Source organism: Littorina saxatilis, linkage group LG12 (assembly GCF_037325665.1).
Source record: "Littorina saxatilis isolate snail1 linkage group LG12, US_GU_Lsax_2.0, whole genome shotgun sequence".
NCBI classification, from domain to species: Eukaryota; Metazoa; Mollusca; class Gastropoda; order Littorinimorpha; family Littorinidae; genus Littorina; species Littorina saxatilis.
In genome coordinates, this window is record NC_090256.1 from 53058066 (window position 1) to 53079600 (window position 21535).

At 41.9% G+C, this 21535-nt stretch overlaps 1 protein-coding gene and 1 long non-coding RNA gene across 2 annotated transcripts in view; one reads left to right on the forward strand and one right to left on the reverse strand.

The window, feature by feature from the left end:
• Nucleotides 1-740: 740 nt before the first annotated feature.
• The window catches only part of LOC138982231 (ectonucleoside triphosphate diphosphohydrolase 8-like), a 29483-nt gene continuing 8688 nt past the window's right edge, over nucleotides 741-21535 (reverse strand). The window contains exons 5-12 of the mRNA XM_070355466.1: nucleotides 21135-21285; nucleotides 18117-18288; nucleotides 13279-13515; nucleotides 12787-12930; nucleotides 10965-11114; nucleotides 7407-7523; nucleotides 5553-5690; nucleotides 741-4976 (exon numbers count right to left, since the gene is read on the reverse strand). Of these exons, the coding sequence (XP_070211567.1) occupies nucleotides 4746-4976; nucleotides 5553-5690; nucleotides 7407-7523; nucleotides 10965-11114; nucleotides 12787-12930; nucleotides 13279-13515; nucleotides 18117-18288; nucleotides 21135-21285 (1340 nt within the window). The 3' untranslated portion in view covers nucleotides 741-4745. The remainder of the gene's footprint in view (nucleotides 4977-5552; nucleotides 5691-7406; nucleotides 7524-10964; nucleotides 11115-12786; nucleotides 12931-13278; nucleotides 13516-18116; nucleotides 18289-21134; nucleotides 21286-21535) is intronic.
• Nucleotides 11058-18037, forward strand: LOC138982237 (uncharacterized). Its single transcript, XR_011460813.1, has 3 exons — nucleotides 11058-12200; nucleotides 12804-13006; nucleotides 16730-18037. It is a non-coding gene; the product is annotated as an uncharacterized lncRNA (long non-coding RNA).

Here is a 21535-nt window from a genome sequence, read left to right on the forward strand (position 1 = left end):
GACCAGGCGGTTGATTAGGCCATCCCTGTTGTGTCATCTGTGACATAGACATGTAATAAAAATCAAGTTTTTTCATTGACTCGTTCCTTCTCATAGAACACAAACCACACATAAGAAAATCATCAAGCTTGTGAAAAACAAAACTGGACTGGTTGCATATTTTCATTCTACAAAAAAAATAGTTTCTGTTGTAAAAATCAATTTTCATTTCCATGACAGAGGCAGAAGAAATTCAGTGCCTCCAACTTCCATTATCGATTTTTCTTTTTACAAAATCGCACAAGGAACATAAATTTATAATGTGAAAAACGAGCAGACATCATTCAGTTGAAATTTCCAGCAGTATATAACACACACCTCGATACAAAATGGAAAACTTTGCCTCATCATCAACACAACATGATGCCAACCGATTTCTTGAAAAGCATTTACAATGGACAACTTATCGATACCTATGATTGACATTATTCAGATTGATGTAACTGACACTTAACCCAATATATTTTTAACAAAAAACAAGAAAAGTAGGCAAACATTGCATTATCAGGGATGGGAATTGTCCGCCGTTTGGCGGATTTCCGCTTTTTTTTTTTTTTCCCCGCCGAAAAAAATCGCTTTTCCGCTTTTTTTCTCAGCAAAAAAAAAAAAAAAAATTATTTTTTTTATTTTTTTATTTTTTTTTTTATTTTTTTTTTAAGTGAAAATGGCGTAAATGCGATCGGTGATTGTTTTTTCGTGAAAAAAAGTCGGATTTCCGCCGTTTTTTTTTAATTTTTGCAGTAGAAATTCCTCTTTTTTCGTATTTTAGTGCGAAATATGTAGTGTTTTACTTTTAGTGACAAACCCCCCCCCCCGGTCATCAAAAAAATATTTCCTCTTTTTTCCTTACTTTTCAGCCGTTTTTACAATTTTTAATTCCCATGCCTGATTATACATGACACTTCAAAAAGATCACTTGCTTCGTAAGCAAACTTATAATGCTCGTAAATCACTTCCGTCTTCAACCCATGTTCACATTTTGCACTGTGAGCAATTTGATTCTTACGACCAGCTGTAAAGTAAGCAAAACTGTCAAAAAAGTCAAAAGACAATGGTTAGGTGTTTGTGGGTAAAATTAAAATTGACATCGAGAAACATGGACCCCGATCTCAAATACTCTGCACACAACTGATACACATGTATATTCCCAACGAAAGTTAATGGTAAGTGGAAAGAATGAAACGTGGAAGAACATCACTGGAAGTTTTCCCTAAAAGAATTACTCTGGCTGCCCTTTTCTTTTGCATCTCCCTCTCTCTTTCTCTGAGGGCGGGGACATAGCTCAGTTGGTTGCGCACTGGCTTTGTAACCAGTTCGTCACTATTAATGTGGGTTTGAATCCCCTGTTCGGTGAGAGATTTATTTCTCCGAGTCAACTTTGTGCAGACTCTCTTCGGTGTCCGAACACCTGTATGCACACATGCGAACGAAAAAGATCCCAAATTCACAGCAAAAGTCTCAGGGCTTGGAAAACATGTAAACACACATGCATCATCTCTCGTCTCTGATTATCATGATCGTATCTTAATAATTTGACGAGATAAACCTAATGCTGGCGTATCGAAGAAGACGGCCACATTGTCTTGTGTGAGTCAAAGTATCACACCATATCCTCAAACCTATTACCAATACCTGTCCCAATATAAGCCAACTGGCCAGAGAGGACGTTAAACCCTAATAGTCAGTCTCTTTCTAATTATCTTGGCTGTTAGATGGTTTGTGAAAAAGCTAAGTGAAAAGGAGCACTGCAGTTTCCAAAGTTGGCGACCTAACCCAGTATTGGGCTACTGGCTCTGTATAAAATAACATTCACAAAAATCATCGGTAAAAAAAGTACATGTGTATTGGGGAAATAAAACCCTTCAAATGAGGAAATTTCCTATGTCTAGTAGTCTTGGATTTAGATCGTGACAAAAAATGTAAGCATTGCTGCCATTTTTGATTTGTATCAAACACAGCCGTTCATGAGAGAATAATAAACCATGGTATCAAAATCCTATTTTCAAAAGTTAGCCCTTGCAATAGTATTATACATGTAGTTATTCCCTTGCTCATTTTAGCTGAAAGAGGCTTTTTCTTGCCTTCTTTTTTAGTATGCCTCCAAATCCATTGCCTATTAAGCATGCAAGTTATGAAATCAAAAATATATGTATGTCGAGTAAAAGCTGCTTACAGTGGAGTCCGGATACAACGAATCTCAAGGGAGATACATTTTAGTTCGTTATATCAGTAATTCGCTGTAGAGTTTTCAACCCTAAATGGCCTCAAGACAAGTTTTCCCAATCACCTTCAAATGATCGTCCCATCGATCTTTCCTTGGAGAGTACAATCTCTGCATGTTTTCAACAGCTTCATAATATAATCCATAGAGAGAGGCAAACTAACAGCGGGAGGTGCATGAAAAGCGTCAGTTTTCACGATAAAACTTTGACTCGCTCATTCACGGGACATAACTGCACTCCGGACTGTCCACAGTGTTGAGCAATTTAGGAGACTTCACTGCCTGAGGAGAGTATTGATTCAAACGAACGCGTGGTTCTATATCGCGTCACTCGGTCACGGATCGGAGAAAACAAAAAAACAGTTCCAGATTTCGAAACCATGTTCGTCAGCCATTGTTTTTAGCAAGACAGACCACATGTGCACAAGCTTCGCTGACGTACATCGCAAAATGTCATGACGTCACCACAACTTTCGGTTTTGGTTCAATCTGTTCCGTGCACCTCCCGCTGTTAGTTTGTTCAGAGTTCGCTCATCACGCGATGTGCACTTGTGTTTGTGTATTTTTGTCTTTGGAGACAATTATTGACATCAGTTCGTTGTAGCCTTGTGACTTTTAGAGACAAAACGGCTCTGGGGCGATGAAAACGTGTTTGTTAAAAGAGGGGTTCGTTATGCAAATGAGTTCAAAAGGTTCGATGTAGCCGGAAAGTAACAAGTAAGAAATAGAAGGCTGTCTGCCGGGAAATCAATGGCAGTTTGTTAAAAGAGGGATTTCGTTATACCCAGGTTCGTTATAGCTGGACTCCACTGTAAATTGTTCGATTACCACCCAAAAAAAAGATAGCATTAATCTTCCCAGTTCTGTACTCAAAGATCAAACACTGGCTGTTATGTTGACAAAGACTGACATTGCTTCAAAAAGCAAAACAAAAACATCAACAACTACCAGGAAATGGAATGCATAAAGATTTTGTTTCTCACAGCCCTTTTTGATAATTTATGCAGCATGAACATGTTTAAAACCTGCGAAAGTGACTGGCTCATTTTTATGGATTTAAATAACTGAAAATTCAGTTTGTATCCTGCCCAGCACAACTCTTTAAATATCATTAAGTATCCATCATCTTTGTTCAAGATAAATTACACAAACACCTTTGTTCAAGATAAATGACATAAACACCTTTGTTCAAGATAAATGACATGAACACCTTTGTTCAAGATAAATTACACAAACACCTTTGTTCAAGATAAATTACACAAACACACACACCAGCTTTGAATATTAGTAGATTGATTTTGGAATGGGTGTGGACAAATTGGTGAAAGTATAGTGAATGCATGTCAGCGTTCTGTGGAGTTTTGAAGGTTGCGCATATAGAATATTACTTGTGTACATAGACATCCATCTCCGAATAATACGTACATCATTGTTCATGGCATGGTTTTGTGAACACTGCAGATGTAAAAGTCATCCATACAAGTTATAACTGAGATAGTATGAAAAAGTCAGCATACATGAATCACCATTCACATTTGTCACAAAATCACAGACATAATAGTCATTTTGTAGTAAAATATCCAAATGTTTTCCGTCAATAAGTAAACAAGCAATTACTTTGCAGTTTGGAATTTTTCGTCAGTGCTGGGTATTTTCTGCATAAACAAATAATAACTCTTGTCCCTCAACATATAATGTCTTCAAGAAATAATGAAGAACACCATTGTAAACATTTTAAGTTTTGAGCAGTTACAGTCAAGTGTTCACATACTGTTAAATGTACATCGAAAAGGACAGTTATGACAAAATACAAAAATTATTTATTCAAATTTGGCACCGGGAAAGATAAGAAAGAAGTCCTCTCACAGAACTGCAGCAAGGTGTGTGTGTGTGTTCAAGTGTGGTACATATACAACATTTCTGTTAGGTATGCTTACATACGTGAATGTGTGTGCACATACATACAGGGGCTCACATCCACGTCGGACATCGGACATACACGGATATTTTTTCCAAATGTCCCATACATTTTTCATGCAAGAGGACATATGTCCTATTGTTTCTGTCACAAAGTGGTCATTGTCCGATTATGCTTTCATTTGATCTGGACATTGTCAGTACTTTCCTATTTAGAGTAGTTTGATTTGCTACGATGTGTTTCTCCAAGCAGACAAAACCATGCTGTAGTGTACGTTTTGTTGCAAAAAGAAAGGTTCTATTTTTTTTTTTTTTTGACAAATGTCCTATCACTTTTGCATTGTCCAGGACATTTGTCCTATGCAATCTCTCATGGATGTGAGCCCCTGTGCATATGCATGTTTGCAAAGTTGTGTGTGTTCTTGTCTGTCTGTGTATATGTGAAAGTGTACAGTAGGTGAGTCTGTACCCATGAGCATGGTTGCCTGAACATCTGTATCACATCCTTGTAGGCCCTTAGGACAACATTTTTCCTCACCCACAAAAACAAACAAACAAGTAGAGAAGATCATATGGCGCCGTATCTGTTTCCCTGGAAAGAAGTAGTTCTCCTTGAAGATCTTTGAAATCTCCTGGCCCAGAGCACAAAAAAAAAGGTGATGAAGATAAAAGCGCAGAAGAGAACGACGAGTAAGGAAAAGGTGACGGTGTTCAAATCTTTCGTCACCGTGGTCACTGGTAGCAGGTTGCTTTCCTTCAGGATGAAGCCTAACGACCATCCCGCATCTGTTCCACTGATCTGAAACGGGTGCACAAACTGGTAAAATGAAGAAACGTTTAGACCCTGCATGTGCAGTGGTGTCAGTATTGTAAGACCTAAACATTATCTGAATTGAGAGGGTGGGTGGGGGTGGGAGTGAACTGAGGGCTTGCCTTCCTTGAACATCAACTTGTGTATTACGCTGGTGAATGTGTAAAGAGAGGAAGAGAGGAGACGCATAAGAAAATAAATATAAGATAAGATAAAATCATCTTTCTCCTAATGAGGGCAACGATGTAAACGATTGCTGCTTTTTTACAAGCCCTCGCTGGTAAGTTGTATGGGTAAAGTCTAAAGCAGCGTTGTTCTCAGGCCTTGGTCTTCCGTCACTGATACATACTTCTTTGATAGGACACATTGCTCTGACCCATGGCCGGTTGACTGACCGATAATTTTGACACGAAGGAGGTCTTCTGACAGAATTTGTGTGTGTAGCCAAGACATTAACTTGGACCTATATATTGTCCTCTGGGTTTGGGAACAACGCTGCTGAAGATAAAATGGATTCACTCCGTCTCAATCAGTAATATCAGAAACATTCATTAGTTTACTTACAGATTCTACAAAATGAATTGAGTTCCAGGTGGTGCTGGGATCAAATTTGTAGCCGTCCACAAGAATGGCGTCAATGTAGATGGATTGGAAACAGTACCAGGGCAAGTTTTCCTTTACTTCCGTCTTCATTGCTTGTACCTGGACAAGGACAAAATGAAAATGATAACATGCAAAGGATGGCACTACAGTGGAACCCCCTTTTTAAGACCTTCAAAAACCTGAGAAAATCAGGTCTTAAAAAGGAGGAAGTCTTAAAATGGAGGTACATTGTATATTTACAGAGGTTATGAACAGATCTGAAAAAGCAAGGTCTTAATCAAAAGGGAAGAAGTCTTAAATTGAGGGGTCTTAAAGGGAGGGTTCCACTGTACTGCTTTTTGTTTTACATAATCAGTCTGACACAAATTGGGCAGTAAGTAAAGGTACTCTGCTACATTGAATTGAATAGAAAACAGGTTACCATAATCGTTTAAGGAAAGAATAACATTACTTTGTGGGCGGCATCAATCAAAACGCCCATGTCATTCCGGATCATTGACGGACCCGGACATAACAATCCTCCATGTTACGACCCCTCCATATTTGTTTGTTTGTTTGTTTGCTTAACGCCCACCCGACCACGAAGGGCCATATCAGGGCGGTACCCCTCCATATAACGACCGAATTTCGGTTACATTTTCAAAGTCGTTAGACAGAGGTACCACTGTATTAGTGTTTTAAAGTTGACATCCTTCCTGTGTACACAATCACGCTCACTGCCACAGGTCTGTCCACAATTTCACATGGACTAAGAGCATCCTTTCATTTGGGCACACATACCACAAATCAGGAGAGTGGCTGGATTCTCTCTGCAGAGTGGGACTCTTTTTCTGGTCACTTCCTCAATTTTACAATGAAATGTTTATGATAAATATTCAGAGGAATTTTTGACTCACATGCGAAGCAAAAGTGAGTCTATGTACTCACCCGAGTCGTCCGTCCGTCCGTCCGGACGTCCGGAAAACTTTAACGTTGGATATTTCTTGGACACTATTCAGTCTATCAGTACCAAATTTGGCAAGATGGTGTATGATGACAAGGCCCCAAAAAACATACATAGCATCTTGACCTTGCTTCAAGGTCAAGGTCGCAGGGGCCATAAATGTTGCCTAAAAAACAGCTATTTTTCACATTTTTCACATTTTCTCTGAAGTTTTTGAGATTCAATACCTCACCTATATATGATATATAGGGCAAAGTAAGCCCCATCTTTTGATACCAGTTTGGTTTACCTTGCTTCAAGGTCAAGGTCACAGGAGCTCTTCAAAGTTGGATTGTATACATATTTTGAAGTGACCTTGACCCTGAACTATGGAAGATAACTGTTTCAAACTTAAAAATTATGTGGGGCACATGTTATGCTTTCATCATGAGACACATTTGGTCACATATGATCAAGGTCAAGGTCACTTTGACCCTTATGAAATGTGACCAAAATAAGGTAGTGAACCACTAAAAGTGACCATATCTCATGGTAGAAAGAGCCAATAAGCACCATTGTACTTCCTATGTCTTGAATTAACAGCTTTGTGTTGCATGACCTTGGATGACCTTGACCTTGGGTCAAGGTCACATGTATTTTGGTAGGAAAAATGTGTAAAGCAGTTCTTAGTGTATGATGTCATTGCTAGGTTTAGTTATTTGACCTTGACCCTGAAGGTCAAGGTCATGCAAAGGTCAAGGTCAAGCATGTGAGTCGTATGGGCTTTGCCCTTCTTGTTTTAAGTAGAATGTCAAACAGTCTCTAAAATGCAAATCAGCAGGGGTAAGTCTTTATAAAAAAATAAAACATATGAAAACAACGAGGAAACTCACCTCTGTCCAGTTTTTAGCACAGAGGGACGAAGTGGCATTTGTGAAACCGGCATACTGGACACGATCACTGCTGGTCAGGTTCAGGAATTCCATCAGATAAAAATAGGATGAAAAGGCCTGCAACATAACAATCATGTGCTTAGAAGGAATATTCATTGCCAAAAAAATACTTTGATTGCTAAGCAGATTATGAAATCTTACCCTTTCTCTTAATTAATTACACATTAACATGCTTCCATTTGAAACTTCGAGGTCGTCATTGTGGATTGACGCCCGACCAAAGCTAATTGAAGCCTGACGGAGCGAATTAGACTTTGGAAGGGCGTCAATCCACGATGACGACCTCGAAGTTTCAAATGGAAGCATGTTAATGTTCAATCAATCAATCAATATGAGGCTTATATCGCGCGTATTCCGTGGGTACAGTTCTAAGCGCAGGGATTTATTTTTTTATTAATTTTTTTATTATGCAATTTATATTGCGCACATATTCAAGGCGCAGGGATTTATTTATGCCGTGAGAGATGGAATTTTTTTACACAATACATCACGCATTCACATCGCCCAGCAGATCGCAGCCATTTCGGCGCATATCCTACTTTTCACGGCCTATTATTCCAAGTCACACGGGTATTTTGGTGGACATTTTTATTTATGCCTATACAATTTTCGTGGGATCTTTAACGTGCACACCCCAATGTAGTGTACAGGAAGGGACCTCGGTTTTTCGTCTCATCCGAAAGACTAGCACTTGAACCCACCACCTAAGTTAGGAAAGGGGGGAGAAAATTGCTAACGCCCTGACCCAGGGTCGAACTCGCAACCTCTCGCTTCTGAGCGCAAGTGCGTTACCACTCGGCCACCCAGTCCTTATTGTAATTCAATCTGACGACGATCTCTTTCCTGCTTTCATGCGATGGTAAACAGACAAAATTGGTTCTGTTCTGTTCACACACTACTTTCAGTCCACCTACCTGCAAGGGTCAAGTCCCAAGAAATATGTCTCTGTATTCCTATCTTATCACTCTGCTCCTGTTTTGTTTTCTTTCACATACATTTTCCCTTCTTTTTTGACGGGTTTCTAGACAGCAAACTCTAAAACAAATTCCTTTCATCACAAAAGCGATCTTTGGAATTGACTGACGTAGTCCGGAAGAATTCATGCATCAACTTACGTCACGTATTCGACGTCATCACTTCGCATACCTTATGGTCTCGGTATTTCGTTGGCCTTCATATTTCCTACTTGTAAAATGACCCTCAAAGCTAACCGAGACTAGTTGAGGTTGTATCAATGCGTATCAATGCGCCTCGCCACCAGGTGGTAAATGGCATTTTTAGCGAGTGGTTATCGACAATTAATGACCGATAATTGTTAATGAGTTGGGGCATTCTGACCAATCACAGGATCTGTTTCATTAAAACACCAACTTGATTGAATTACAATTATTGCTTATGTGAATTGCAGCATGAAGTCAGAACTTAAAGGCACAGTAAGCCTCCCGTAAACCATCACAGATACTGTCAGGCTTTTACACACAGTACAAACACCCTTCCATTTGAACGCTCACCGAACGGGAACATCCCAGGTGCCCTACGTAAAGAGCGAGACATTTTGAAAGAATTAATTTTGCGGATTGTCTCCTCACACAATCGGACCGTGGTGCGTTTTGGCGCTAGACCTAACTTTTAAAATCTAAATAATAAATTGACAGCTTGTTACACAAACATTCTTAAATCATAAAAGAATTCTTTATTCATCAAGACAAGATCAGTACAATTCGAAGTTTTTAAAGTTTGAAAAAAAAAAAGCCCGGAAGCAGGGTCACGCAAGGTCGTGGTTCTCGCAGCAGACGACGGTTTGTTAGCATCGCCAGTTCCTTTGAACAGTCAAAAGCCATCGCTAGAGTTCTTGTGAACCTCATCCGTTTGTTTCGTGCATAGTCAGAGGTACATAATAACGTGCTATTGCAGATAAGCTCACAGCGAGCCGCATTCAAATTACAAACTGACGACTGCATTGTGAAAAAGGGAAACTGGATCACACGGGTTCACGATGGCTCAGGGGTAAGATATACCACGCAAAAATTCTTTGAAAATTGCTCGCTCTTTACGGAGGGCACCAAGGAAATTCTCAAGCGGTGAGTGTTTAAATGAAAGGGTGTTTGTACTGTGTGTAAAAGCCTGACAGAATCTGTGATGGTTAACGTGAGGCTTACTGTGCCTTTAACATTTCTTTGGTTACAGTCTCTGCGATTGCTTAGACTTCGGGAAAAAGTGAAAGCCCCTGGGGAAACTGATTTATTGTTAAACATTGTTTGCATTTTTGACAAAAATATGACATTTGACACATGGAGACAGTCAATAAATATTCTACAAGACCGCGATGATATGTCATATTTTGGTAAAAAATACAAAAACATTTATGTATTGATCCATTTTTGCTGGCATTCTTTATCTTCATTATGATTGAATGCAAAATCTCAGCCAGCCACATAAATAAGAGTTTTAGTCAGACTCTGAAGTCACATGGCTCGAAGAAGGAGAATCCAATGCTCTTCTTCTTCTTCTGCGTTCGTGGGCTGAAACTCCCACGTACACTCGTGTTTTTTGCACGAGTGGAATTTTACGTGTATGACCGTTTTTTTACCCCGCCATTTAGGCAGCCATACGCCGTTTTCGGAGGAAGCATGCTGGGTATTTTCGTGTTTCTATAATCCACCGAACTCTGACATGGATTACAGGATCTTTTTCGTGCGCACTTGGTCTTGTGCTTGCGTGTACACACGGGGGTGTTCGGACACCGAGGAGAGTCTGCACACAAAGTTGACTCTGAGAAATAAATCTCTCGCCGAACGTGGGGACGAACTCACGCTGACCGCGGCCAACTGGATACAAATCCAGCGCGCTACCGACTGAGCTACATATGCTCAATGAATACATTTATTTATTTCAATAATCTGCAGAAGTATTCAACTCGTTTCCCCCTGACCAGCACACCAACTGCCTCTCCAGTATCTTGCATTTCTGACAGCAGTTTGGGGGTTAAAAGACTACTGGCTTCTTCAGTATGAAAGAGCGGCGAACAGACCAGCCAAAAGCATTACAAAATCAAATTTTTTGACCTTGCATTTGGGTTATTCTCCAGAGCCGTTTACCATTTTGTGACATGTAGTTTCAGTCCTTTAAATGATTGTAATGTATATTAAATGGCAACTAGAATTATTCTCTTAACTTTTTTCAGTAATATTCCAGTTAGATAATGATGCACACATGCAACAAAAACCCTTTTTTTTCTTTCTCTCAGTTGTAAGTGTTCTAAACCATGTCACAACTTTTGGTTTCCATGTTACAAAGTTGACGTACTTTGAAGCCTTTGTAATTTACTGAACGTAGACAAACAAAATGTGCAAGTATTTCTAATTCTTTCTCTGCAGGCCAAGGATAAGTATGGACTAGTATTTATTATTGAAATCAATTTGTAAGGTTATATATACCTCATATCTCAATCACACTGATGTACACATAGGCTAGACCGAGGATATCAAACACACTCACGTAGTAGTCACCAAACAGTGGTGGCTGATAGATACCATTGAAGGAACAGCTAGTGTAGTTGCAATGTGCGGAGAAGTTGAACAGATGCTCTGTCACCAACGCCCTACAAGCTGTAGCATTGCTTTCTCCGTAGAAGTTGTACACCGTGTCCTGAAATGTGATCAATGTGAAACAATCAAAAAGCGGGAAAGGTTAACTTTTTGGAACGTCAACGCCCTACAAGCTGTAGCGATGCTTTCTCCGTGGAAGTAATACACCGTGTCCTGAAATATGATCAATGGGAATAGAAAAACGAGAAAGGTTACATTTTGGAACGTTTAATTCAGGACAAAACAAAACAGATAGACGTGAAGGCTATCATGTACCAGCCTGGCTGCTTCTTGTGAAGTGTAGGATTTTTGTGTTTAAACAAGAATGTTTTGTTATGTCCTGAATTAAATGATCCAAAAATGTTACCTTTCTTGTTTTTTTATTCTTGATTTGGAACGCTAGCAGTCTCTCTGTTTTTCTTCTTCTTCTTCTTCAGCGTTCGACATGTTTCGTGTTTCAAAACCGGTTGTCACGGATTTGTTACATTATCTGTGCCGGTAAATGGTGGAATGGGCAGATTGTTGTTGTTAGTGTGTGTTGGTATTTAGACCCTGTGGTTTTTTTCTTCAAAGATAGCCTTCTCGTCAAGAGACGGGGACACCGAGTCGTCGAGCAAGACAGTTTGCGCTGGACAGACTGAGATTTGTACAAGCTTTTGAGGTAATTATTCGTTGTTACGCATGTGTGCGTTTATCCTACTAAGATAACTCCCCAGACAGCAAGTAGATAAACGATTGTTGTTCGCATTGATTATTATTTCTAGGTGCTGGAAAAGGGGAGTAACCCATGCAAGCCTCAGTTTTCTTCTATTTCAGGCATAAGTGGCTAGCTCATTAGAAAAAGCTTGAAGCTAACGGTGGTAAAAGAGGGCAGTGAGACATTTTGACTGCACCTCGACTTTGTGTCTGCAGCTTCCACCCTTGAAGGGTTGAGGTGTGACGGGGGGAGTTCTGCATTTCATTTTTTTCATTTTCATTTTCATTACTCCTCTTGACATCAGTGTAGGTGTGGCCACACCAAAGCTCCTATCTACAGCTAGCCACCCCTTTTTGTCTGCGATCACTCGGACATTGCAGCGCCAGCAGTGTATGGTCAGAGTCCATGGTCAGTTTCTTCGGCAAGGGGACGAGGCTCGGGGGACACTGAGTTGAGTGCAACAATGTCAATGTTTAACCCTCTCACTCATTCATTGTCACCCAGAACTCTTTGTGATGAAACCTTAGCCACTAGAGTGTAAATTACCTTCACAGAACTTTGCCCAATACCATACACAGGGTGCTTCATATATACGTACGCGAGCGTTAATACTTTTGAGTTTGCCTTTTGTGACTGTGTCACTCTGACTTTTCTTACATTTTTTAGGTTTTACTAATGACAAGAGAGTTGGAGTTTTGACATATAAATTAAGATCAGAATCTTTTAATCTTTGTTGACGCAACTTCTGCTTTGTGAGACTGCTGTTTGGATCATAATGTGGTTAGTCAATTAGAAGTAATTGACCGTTTGAGGCCATTTATTTGGTGAAATGAGAAAAAAATAAAACACCAAAAATGCCACATATTTCATTCTTGATTGTTACACAAGCAATCAAACATAAACTGAAAGAAACACACTCTTTGTTTAAATAATCATCTAGCAGAAAGTGCACTGGTTACTAAGATGTGAATTGAAAGAAACTGCACTGTTTGCTCGAATAAGAAAGAAAGTGCACTGCCAGTTCAAATGTACTTACCTGGTCCATATCATCAGGTGGGCTGATCATGTTGCCAAAGGTGGACTGAGCGCAGGCAGAGGAGAATATGGACCCATGGGTAACGTTCAAAGCGCTGCCTTCAGGGGCACAGGGGTTGCTGACATTGGTACTGAAGTTAGCTGCCTGGACACAACATTGAGGTGGAAGATGTACACTTACTGAGAAAGCATAACTCACTGCACCTGGCATGTGCATACAGGTACATGTATTTGGAAGGTTATTGGGCATGGTGCTAGACAACAATCTCCAACTAAAATACAGTTGACAACATCAGTGAGAAAAGTCAACAATTTTATAACATCACTGCAACAGACAGACAGCCAGACAGCCCGACAGGCAGGCCAACAAGCTTGCAGGCAGACAGGCAGAGAGAGAGGGAGACATTCAAAGGACCAATAAATTCAGGCCATTCTTGCAACACAAATAGACAGACAAACAAACACACAGCCACACACACACATATTCACCAACCTTCACAAGAACAGCCTGCAAGCGCAGAGCGGCCTCATTTACTCCATAGCAGAGAAAACTATGAGTGTAGAGAGAGTAGTTGGTCCCATAAAGGCCCATGTCAACAATGTACTCCTCATCATGAGTAGTTTTGGTGTTGTTGGGAATAAAGCTGATCTGGGTGGATGCTCCTCCCAAATCTAATGCTCCCAGTGATCTCACAAACAGATCAGGTACCACAAAGTCTGTTGATGGATGCTGTTCAAAGAAAAAGAACAAAAAGTATGAAATCTGAAAGTACATGGAATGGTAAGCATTATCTCAGTTTAGCCCCATATTGAGGTTTACCATCACATTGAACCAGTGTTGTTCTCAGTCTTTGGTCATTGACGCATACTTTTTTCATCTGATGCATTGTTATTGCCCCCGGGCTAGTCGACCTTCCGATAGTTTGACATGTAGAAGGTCTGACAGAACAGTATCCAGGACATTTGGACCTATACATATTATCAATCCAGGTCGAACCGACCTATTGTTCTCCGAGTCTGGGAACTTCTTCTTCTTCTTGGCGTTCGCAGAGGTTACACAATCAGTCCAGCACTGGTGATAAATGTTGTCGTTTTCTCCAACTCCTGTCGACTGCCGTATAGTTTGGTCTGCAAGGGAGTTGGTGACGGCCACACTTCTTTTCGTTCCTCATCTAGTAAGGGACATCGCTGTAAGATGTGTTCCGCTGTTTGGTCTTCTTGACCGCAGGCACAGGTTGGTGATGGCGCCAGCTTGAACTTTCGGTTCATGTGAGCATTGAGCCTGTTGTGGCCAGTACGCAGCCTGATGAGTTTGACTTGCTGCTCTCTGGACAGTGTGTGGTAGTCATCTCTGTTTGTCCTTGGCCTCATCAATGCCTTGATGATTGTCTTCTGCTCACTAAAGCTGACACTGTTTTCAGGTTGGTCTTCCACGGCTCCTTCTTTCGCCAGCTCATCTGCCCTTTCATTTCCTGGTATCCCACAGTGTGCTGGTATCCACTGGAGGACAACTCTTCTGGTTTGTCTGACCATCTGTAATGCTTTGGCCAGCTGTGGGAGTTTGTCGTTCTCTAGGGCCTGAAGGACTGAAAGGGCGTCCGAGAGGAAGACAACTTGGTAGCAAGGGTCTGCGGAGTCCTGAACCAAGGAGGCGGCCTGCATGAGAGCTTCTGCTTCTGCTTTATAGTTTGTGCAGTGTTTGCCAGTGGCAACGCTGGATGTAGCTGTATGTCCCCCAGGGAACTGGATGAGAATGCCTGCACCTCCATTGAGCACGGCGTTAGTTGCTGATCCATCGGTGTATACATGGATCCACGCCTCTTTTGGGTACTGTTCGTCGATCAGGGCTAAGGTGAGTGCCTGTCGAGCTGTGTCATTCTGATCTTCTCCTGAGGTAACATGTGGAACACTGGTGCAGATCTGGATGCCTGGTTTCTCTGTTGCCTTGGGGGTTTCCTCTTCTTCTTGGGTCAGAGGTAGAGTGTTCTGTGGGAGGACTTCCCTGTACTGTCGAGAAAGTCTCTTGCTCTCGTGTACAAAACTGCTCCGTTTGAGCCGGTTCTTGGTGAGGTTGCTCAGTCTGTGCTTCATGGGGTGGTCGGGTAGGCACTTGAGCTTCTCGGCCTGTACCATGGTCTTGGCTTCTCTTCTCTGACAGAGGGGTTGGATGGTGGTAAGCTTCTCCATTTCCTTGATGGGCGTGGATTTCATTGCACCAGTGATGAGTCGGAGGGCCTGGTTTTGCACACGGTCAAGGGTCTGCAGGTTTGTCTTGGCTGAGGTTGACCACGCTGTGGAGCCGTACTCGAGGTGGGGTCTGATTGTTCCCTGGTATACTGTCTTCAGTATCTTCTCGTTCGCTCCCCAGGTGGTACCTGCCAGCTTCCTGAGTATGGCTAGCTTGCGCCGGGCCTTCGTCTCTGCCTGTGCAATGTGTGGTTTCCAGGTCTGCCGTCTATCAAAGGTGACACCAAGGTACGTTGCTTCTTCATCCTCTCTCAGAGGAGTTCCACCAAGCCTAATGGTTCCGGCTTTCTGCTTTGGCGACAGTGTGAATAGGGTGGTGGAGGATTTCTCCTTGTTGATGGAGACGCACCAATCTTCTGCCCATGCGTTCAGCCTATCTGCCGCTTGCTGCATTCTGTAGGTGGCAGTACTTGCGTGCTCCTCCTTGCACCAGATCACAAGGTCGTCTGCGTAGAGAGCAGCTTTGATCCCCTTGGGCATCTCAGACACCAGATCGTCGATGAAGAGAAGGAAGAGTGTGGGGGAGAGGACTCCGCCCTGAGGGACGCCATGACGAAGGAGGAACTTCTTGCTTTTGGTCTGGTCGACGTTAACTCTTGCCCTGCGGTTATAGAGGTAAGAGCGAATCCACTGGTACATGTTGCTGGACACGCCTTTCCTCAGCAGTTTTACAAGGAGTCCATCTTTCCAGACCTTGTCAAAGGCCTTCTGAAGATCTATCCAGGTGACGAAGACCAGCTTCTGTTCCTGAAAGGCATCTTCAACTTCTTGCGCCAGGTAAGTGACCTGATCTTCAGTGCTGCGGAACTGTCGGAATCCAGCTTGTTCAGGGGCGAGGAGGTTCCTGGATTCCAGGTACCACCTGAGGCGCTCGTTCACAATTCTCTCCAGGGTCTTCACAACACAGCTGGTGAGGCTGATTGGGCGATAGCTGGTGGCCTTCTTTGGATCCTTCCCTTTTTTTAAGATGGGGATCATGATCGCTTCTCGCCAGAGTTGTGGTAGCGATCCTTCTTGCCAGCTGCTGTTGAAGACCTCGAGTAGCTTGTTCTCTGCTGCACTACCAAGGTGGGTTAGCATCTCGTTGGTGATGCCGTCTGGGCCAGGGGACTTCTTCGCCTTTGACTTTTTCAGAGCTGAGTGCAGCTCGTGGAGTGTGAGTGGTTGACTCATGGCGTCCACTGTCGACTGTCTGGCAGGTCTCTCTCTTTTCTCTCTTCTTGCTTCTCTCTGTTTCTCGGGGCTAACATGGAGGTTGCTCTCAGCTGCATAGCTTTCAGCAAATTGGTTGGCAGCATGCTTTCCAGTTAGCACCTTCTCGTTCTCTTCTAATGTGATCTTTCCTCTGCTGGTGTTCTCATCATTCAACTGCTTGGTGAGCCTCCAGAGCTTTCTGCCATCCTTCTCAAGGTTCAGAGAGCTTGTTTTCTCTTGCCAGCTTCTCCGTCTTGCCTGTAGCTTCTTTTTGAGAAATTTGGCTTTGGCTTCCTGGAGGCGGATGTTGTTGTTTTGTGACGGCGAGTCTGGGAACAACATTGTGAATGAATCTCAAAATGTTTACTCTTCTTTCAGTATGTGTCATCACTTCCATGGGGCTATTTCTGGAGTGTGCTGAAATAATATTTTCCTCTTGTTTAAGTCTGTGGCAATTTCAAGATTTAGCCAATGCAGTCTCAAATGTTTACTCTCTCTTTCAGTGTGCGACACCAAATCCGCAGGGCTAATCCTGAAGGTTGCCGTAGCTCGCCACGAACAGACAATACAGTAGAATCCGCTTAATAAGTCCACGTTTAATAAAGCCACCCGCTTTTTAAGGCCAATTTCTGGCTGCACAGATTTTCACCTATGTTTTATGCTTAAAAAAACCCCGCTTTATAAGGCCACCAACCCGCTTAATAAAGCCACTTTTGGGCTCGCGTTAGATGTGAAAAGCAGTAACAGTGAGTCTGTAATCGCTGTCTGATCACTCACAGCTAATCCATGAATGGTTTTCAAAACAACCTGAGACGTTTTGGCCAGCCTCTTGTGAGTTTGAAATCACGTTAATCACGTTAAGTGCAAGTCAGTGGTCGTAAACAACTTCAAACAGAAGTTTTTGTTCATGTGAGTGAATGTTCATGATCGCATTTCTGTCACTGCCAACAATTCTTGGATAGAAAGGGATTTACACAAGCAACCATGGCCACCAAACGCAAGAGGACAGACATGACAACTGTGGAAAAGATGGCAATCCTAGAGAAGTTCAGAGCGCTGCCGTCTGTCTCTGTCAGGGAAGGTGCTGTAACTCTGGGAGTCTCCCGTGGGAAGAAGAGGAAGCAGTCCCTTCAAATGCTGAAATGCGGGCTTGCATGCACAAACTCCGCATTGGATTGGAGAGAAAGGGATTTAACATGGACATGTTCAACTGTTTCCGGGCTGAGGTCAACGACCTCCTCCGTGCTCAGCCTCTCCAGCAGTTGTCCATGGACAGATTCCTTGGAAAAGACTGATGATGACGTCTCCATGACCATACCGTATCAGATACATGTATTTTCCTCTCGGATTTCAGCGCTTTGCTTTGCTTTATTTGCTTATGTATTAAATCCTCTTGGATTTGAGTGCTTTTTCGCTTTATTTGCTCTGTTTGCCTGAGATCCTTTTAATAAGTCCACCCGCTTAATAAAGCCACTTTTGTCCTGCACGGAGGTGGCCTTATTAAGCGGATTCTACTGTAACAAACTTTGCAAGGAGTCGAGTAAAATGTGAAAACAATTTAAAAAATGAAACAGGTTGGAGGATTTCTGTTGGTGTCATATTTGCATGGGTAAAGAGACTGTTGTTTCACTCGGTGAAATCACTACCAACACTACCAACCAATTTATGTTATGTACTCTTTCACTCTCTCTCTCTCATTCTTGTATGCATTAAAACACCAATGCAAACATGCCACAAAACACACACACGCTCGTACATGTGCACAGACACAAATGTGCACACACACACACACATGTACGTGCACACATACCTGTGCACACACACACACACACATGTGCATGCACACACACACACACACACACACACACAGATGGTTTATTCTACACTGACCACATGGAAAGTTCCAGTGATATAGTTACTGGTGATCCAAGAGAAAGCGCCTTCCTCTGAACCAGTGAGGATGCGTGCTTGTTTCTTGGGGTCAGAAAACTTGAAGGTGTAGCTGCTGATTGTGTCACGCACAGAATCCAACACTGCGTCACTGGCGGTGGAGTTCTCTTTTCTGGCAGAAAGAAAGCACAGTATGTGTGTGTGTGTGTGTGTGTGTACTTGTGTGCATATCAGATCAGAATTAACAAGAGGCGAAGCCTTCAAGGCTCCCGTAAGAAATCAACAAACAGTAACATAACACAAACTCACTCACTCCGTAACACACACACACACAAACACACACACACACACACGCACACACACACACAGTTAAAACTAACGCATCATATCAACTCCATGTATAATTTTCAAAAGAAGGCAAACAGATAAAATGACTAGGGTAATAGGTTAGGTACCTGCCATGTGGGCACTTTTTCCACTGCTGTCCTCAGTCCTATACTTTTCATCAAGACTTGTCACCATGCCGAGTAGATCTAAATTCGGAAGTCTTCATGTGGCTGAGGCATATACATATGTATCTGACATAGCGTCGATCTGGTTGTAGGTTAACCTCCTTTCTGAAACAAATGGCAAAATGCGATTAGTTATGATGACTACAACCTACACAAATATAAACAGTGTTTTGAAACAGAATAGTCAGGTTATACAAGCCACTTTACCTATGCAGCATGGTAACCCTACAATATGCGAAACATGTCGACTGCAGCAGCCTGGTTCTTAAAATAATTCTGACGGTCAACACAGCCAGAAATGCCAACAAAGACAAGAAAGCTGTTGCAAGGTAAGCTTACCAAACGTTACATAGCGAATCATATGATAGTGCGTAAACAGCAAACAGTAGATCTACAATCAAAGAGAGGATCGAGTCTGGAATGAAACGCGATACAGATCTAGCATTCAAAAACTGTCTTTCACGTTCAAGGAAGTTGTTGCAAAGTACTTAAGACTTACTAAATTGTACAGACAAAACCATGACAGTGCATGTTTTGAATCTGAGGAAAAAATCGTGATCATTTTGACTTTGAGAACAGATTCATTCCGTTTCCTTATATCTGCATGTTGAAGTAAATGGTGGACAGTTTTTTTCGGGCAGAGTAAACTTAACTTGAGACTCTACTGCAAGTCTTGAAATTCACATAAATCGAACCACAAGCAAAGACATCCAAACATTACAGGCACTTTAGATCAACTCATTTCACTAGAGGTGACTGCCTAGCACTGTGTTTGACATCCGTGTCTGCTGAAATAAAAAGAAATTAAAACAAAACGGATTAACAGTAGGTGACACGTTATCAGAGTGGGAGACACTAGAGCTGTCTCTGAACTTACCGGGATACGGCTGCAAGATCGACACTGACTGCCGCGCTTTCGACAGCTCTTCCTCGCGTGGACATTGGAAACACGCTGTGCAGATCAAATTGTAGGAAATCTCCCTTTGGTATCTTCTTTATTTACTTTTCTGGAGCTTAGAAACCGAACAACATGAATTCGTCTTCCCCGGCGAATCGGCGAGGTGAGAACTGGACCACAATCCTTCGCGCGACCCCTGACCTGATCTTGACACCTGACCTGCCGTCTGCATGCCAAACACGACACAAACCAGTCAACTGCTTGTACCCCTTCAAAACCCCCCACCACCCGTTTTCTTTGGATACACGCTTTAACTACACACATGCCGACACAATGTTGATCATTTTTGTTTGTTTGTTTGTTTATTTGTTGCTTAACGTCCAGCCGACTACGCAGAGCCATATCAGGACGAGGAAGGGGGGGATGAAGGGGGCCACTTGTCAAGCGATTCCTGTTTACAAATGCACTAACCCATTACTTGTGTCCCAGCAGGCTTTAGTAAAACTAAATTAATACCTACTGGAAGATTACCAGTTTCCAGTGTGTTAAAATAGGCTTAACCTATCTACTGCTGGACTTACATCAGAACACTAACAGATTAAACTATACATGAATCGCGAAACAAGCGGCAAGAGAAGAGATTTTTGGAAAAAATACAGGTGAATGAGCAAGAAGGCAGAAAAAGGAAAAGAATTCATGAAGAAAAAGAGAGAATGACAGGAAAGAGGAACCAAAAATCTACCTAACAGCAAACTAGAAAGCTCCTGCGGTTCCAAAAACAGGAGGGGCCTTTAATTTCATAACCGCAGTGCCCCACTGCGGGATGTTGATCATTGCTTCAATAATTTGAAGATGGTGCTTGAAAATTAACCACGTGAAATGAGTATTTCGGTGTTTAGCCAAAAATGTTAAAGTTTCTACCACAGACATACATACGCACGCACGCACGCACAGACAGACAAAGTTTACCATCGCATAGGCTACACTTACGTGAGCCAAAAAGACTGTAAAAGTAAACCCTAAACCAATGAGTTATACATATTCTTCAAATGTATGTGATATGTCATCTTTTTTGCAGTTTGTTTTTATCAAATACATCAGATATTTCCTGCAATCACTTGGCAGTGCATGACTTTCCTGACTGCTAATCACGTGATACAGTGGAACCCCCCCCCCCCCCCCCCCTTTTAAGACCCCCCAATTTAAAACTTCCTCCCTTTTAAGATCCTCTTTTCTCAGACTTTCTGTTCAAAGCCATTGTAAATTCACCCCCATTTTAAGACTCCCTCTTTTATAAGACCTGATTTTCTCAGAGTTTTGGAAGTCTTAAGCAGGGGGGTCCTTTGTATATGTGCTAAACCATGCGATCTTTCTTCAGTGTAAAACAATAGTTCATAAAATACAACATTGTTTCTGAAAGAGTTTAGATGAAAGAAATATTTTAGACAACAAAATTCAACTGTGGGAATGTCGCAAAATATTATATGGTATTGCTAATATGACCAGTCTCGCTTTCTTGCAAGATGATTACTTGACACTCCTTCTCTAACAAGATCAGACACAGATCCACAAGAACTAAATGGAGTAAAACAACAAAAGCGGCTTTACTGTAACAATCTCATGCCAGCAGTAGCCCCCAAATAGACTGGAGTAGAGTCATGTAGGTCTGAGGGAATTCTTCCCATAGCGCTGTCCAGACATTTCTTTAGACTGGGACCCGCATCATCTGGGTTGTTGGCATATGATGATATTCCCTCACCTGTTGTCAATCAAAACTGCATGTACAAATGCATATATGAATGAATAAGGCAGTGGAGGGTGATGAACAAAGGCTAATTCAGTTTCCAGACAAACAATCGGAAGGGAACTGAAACAGGATGTATTTACTTATGCGCTTTAAAACAAGGTTTTTTGTTCAGGCAAATAACTGAAAAAATCATCATGAAATCATGCAAATAAAACATTTTAGATAACTTTTTATGTAATGCACATAGGTGCACATCACATCT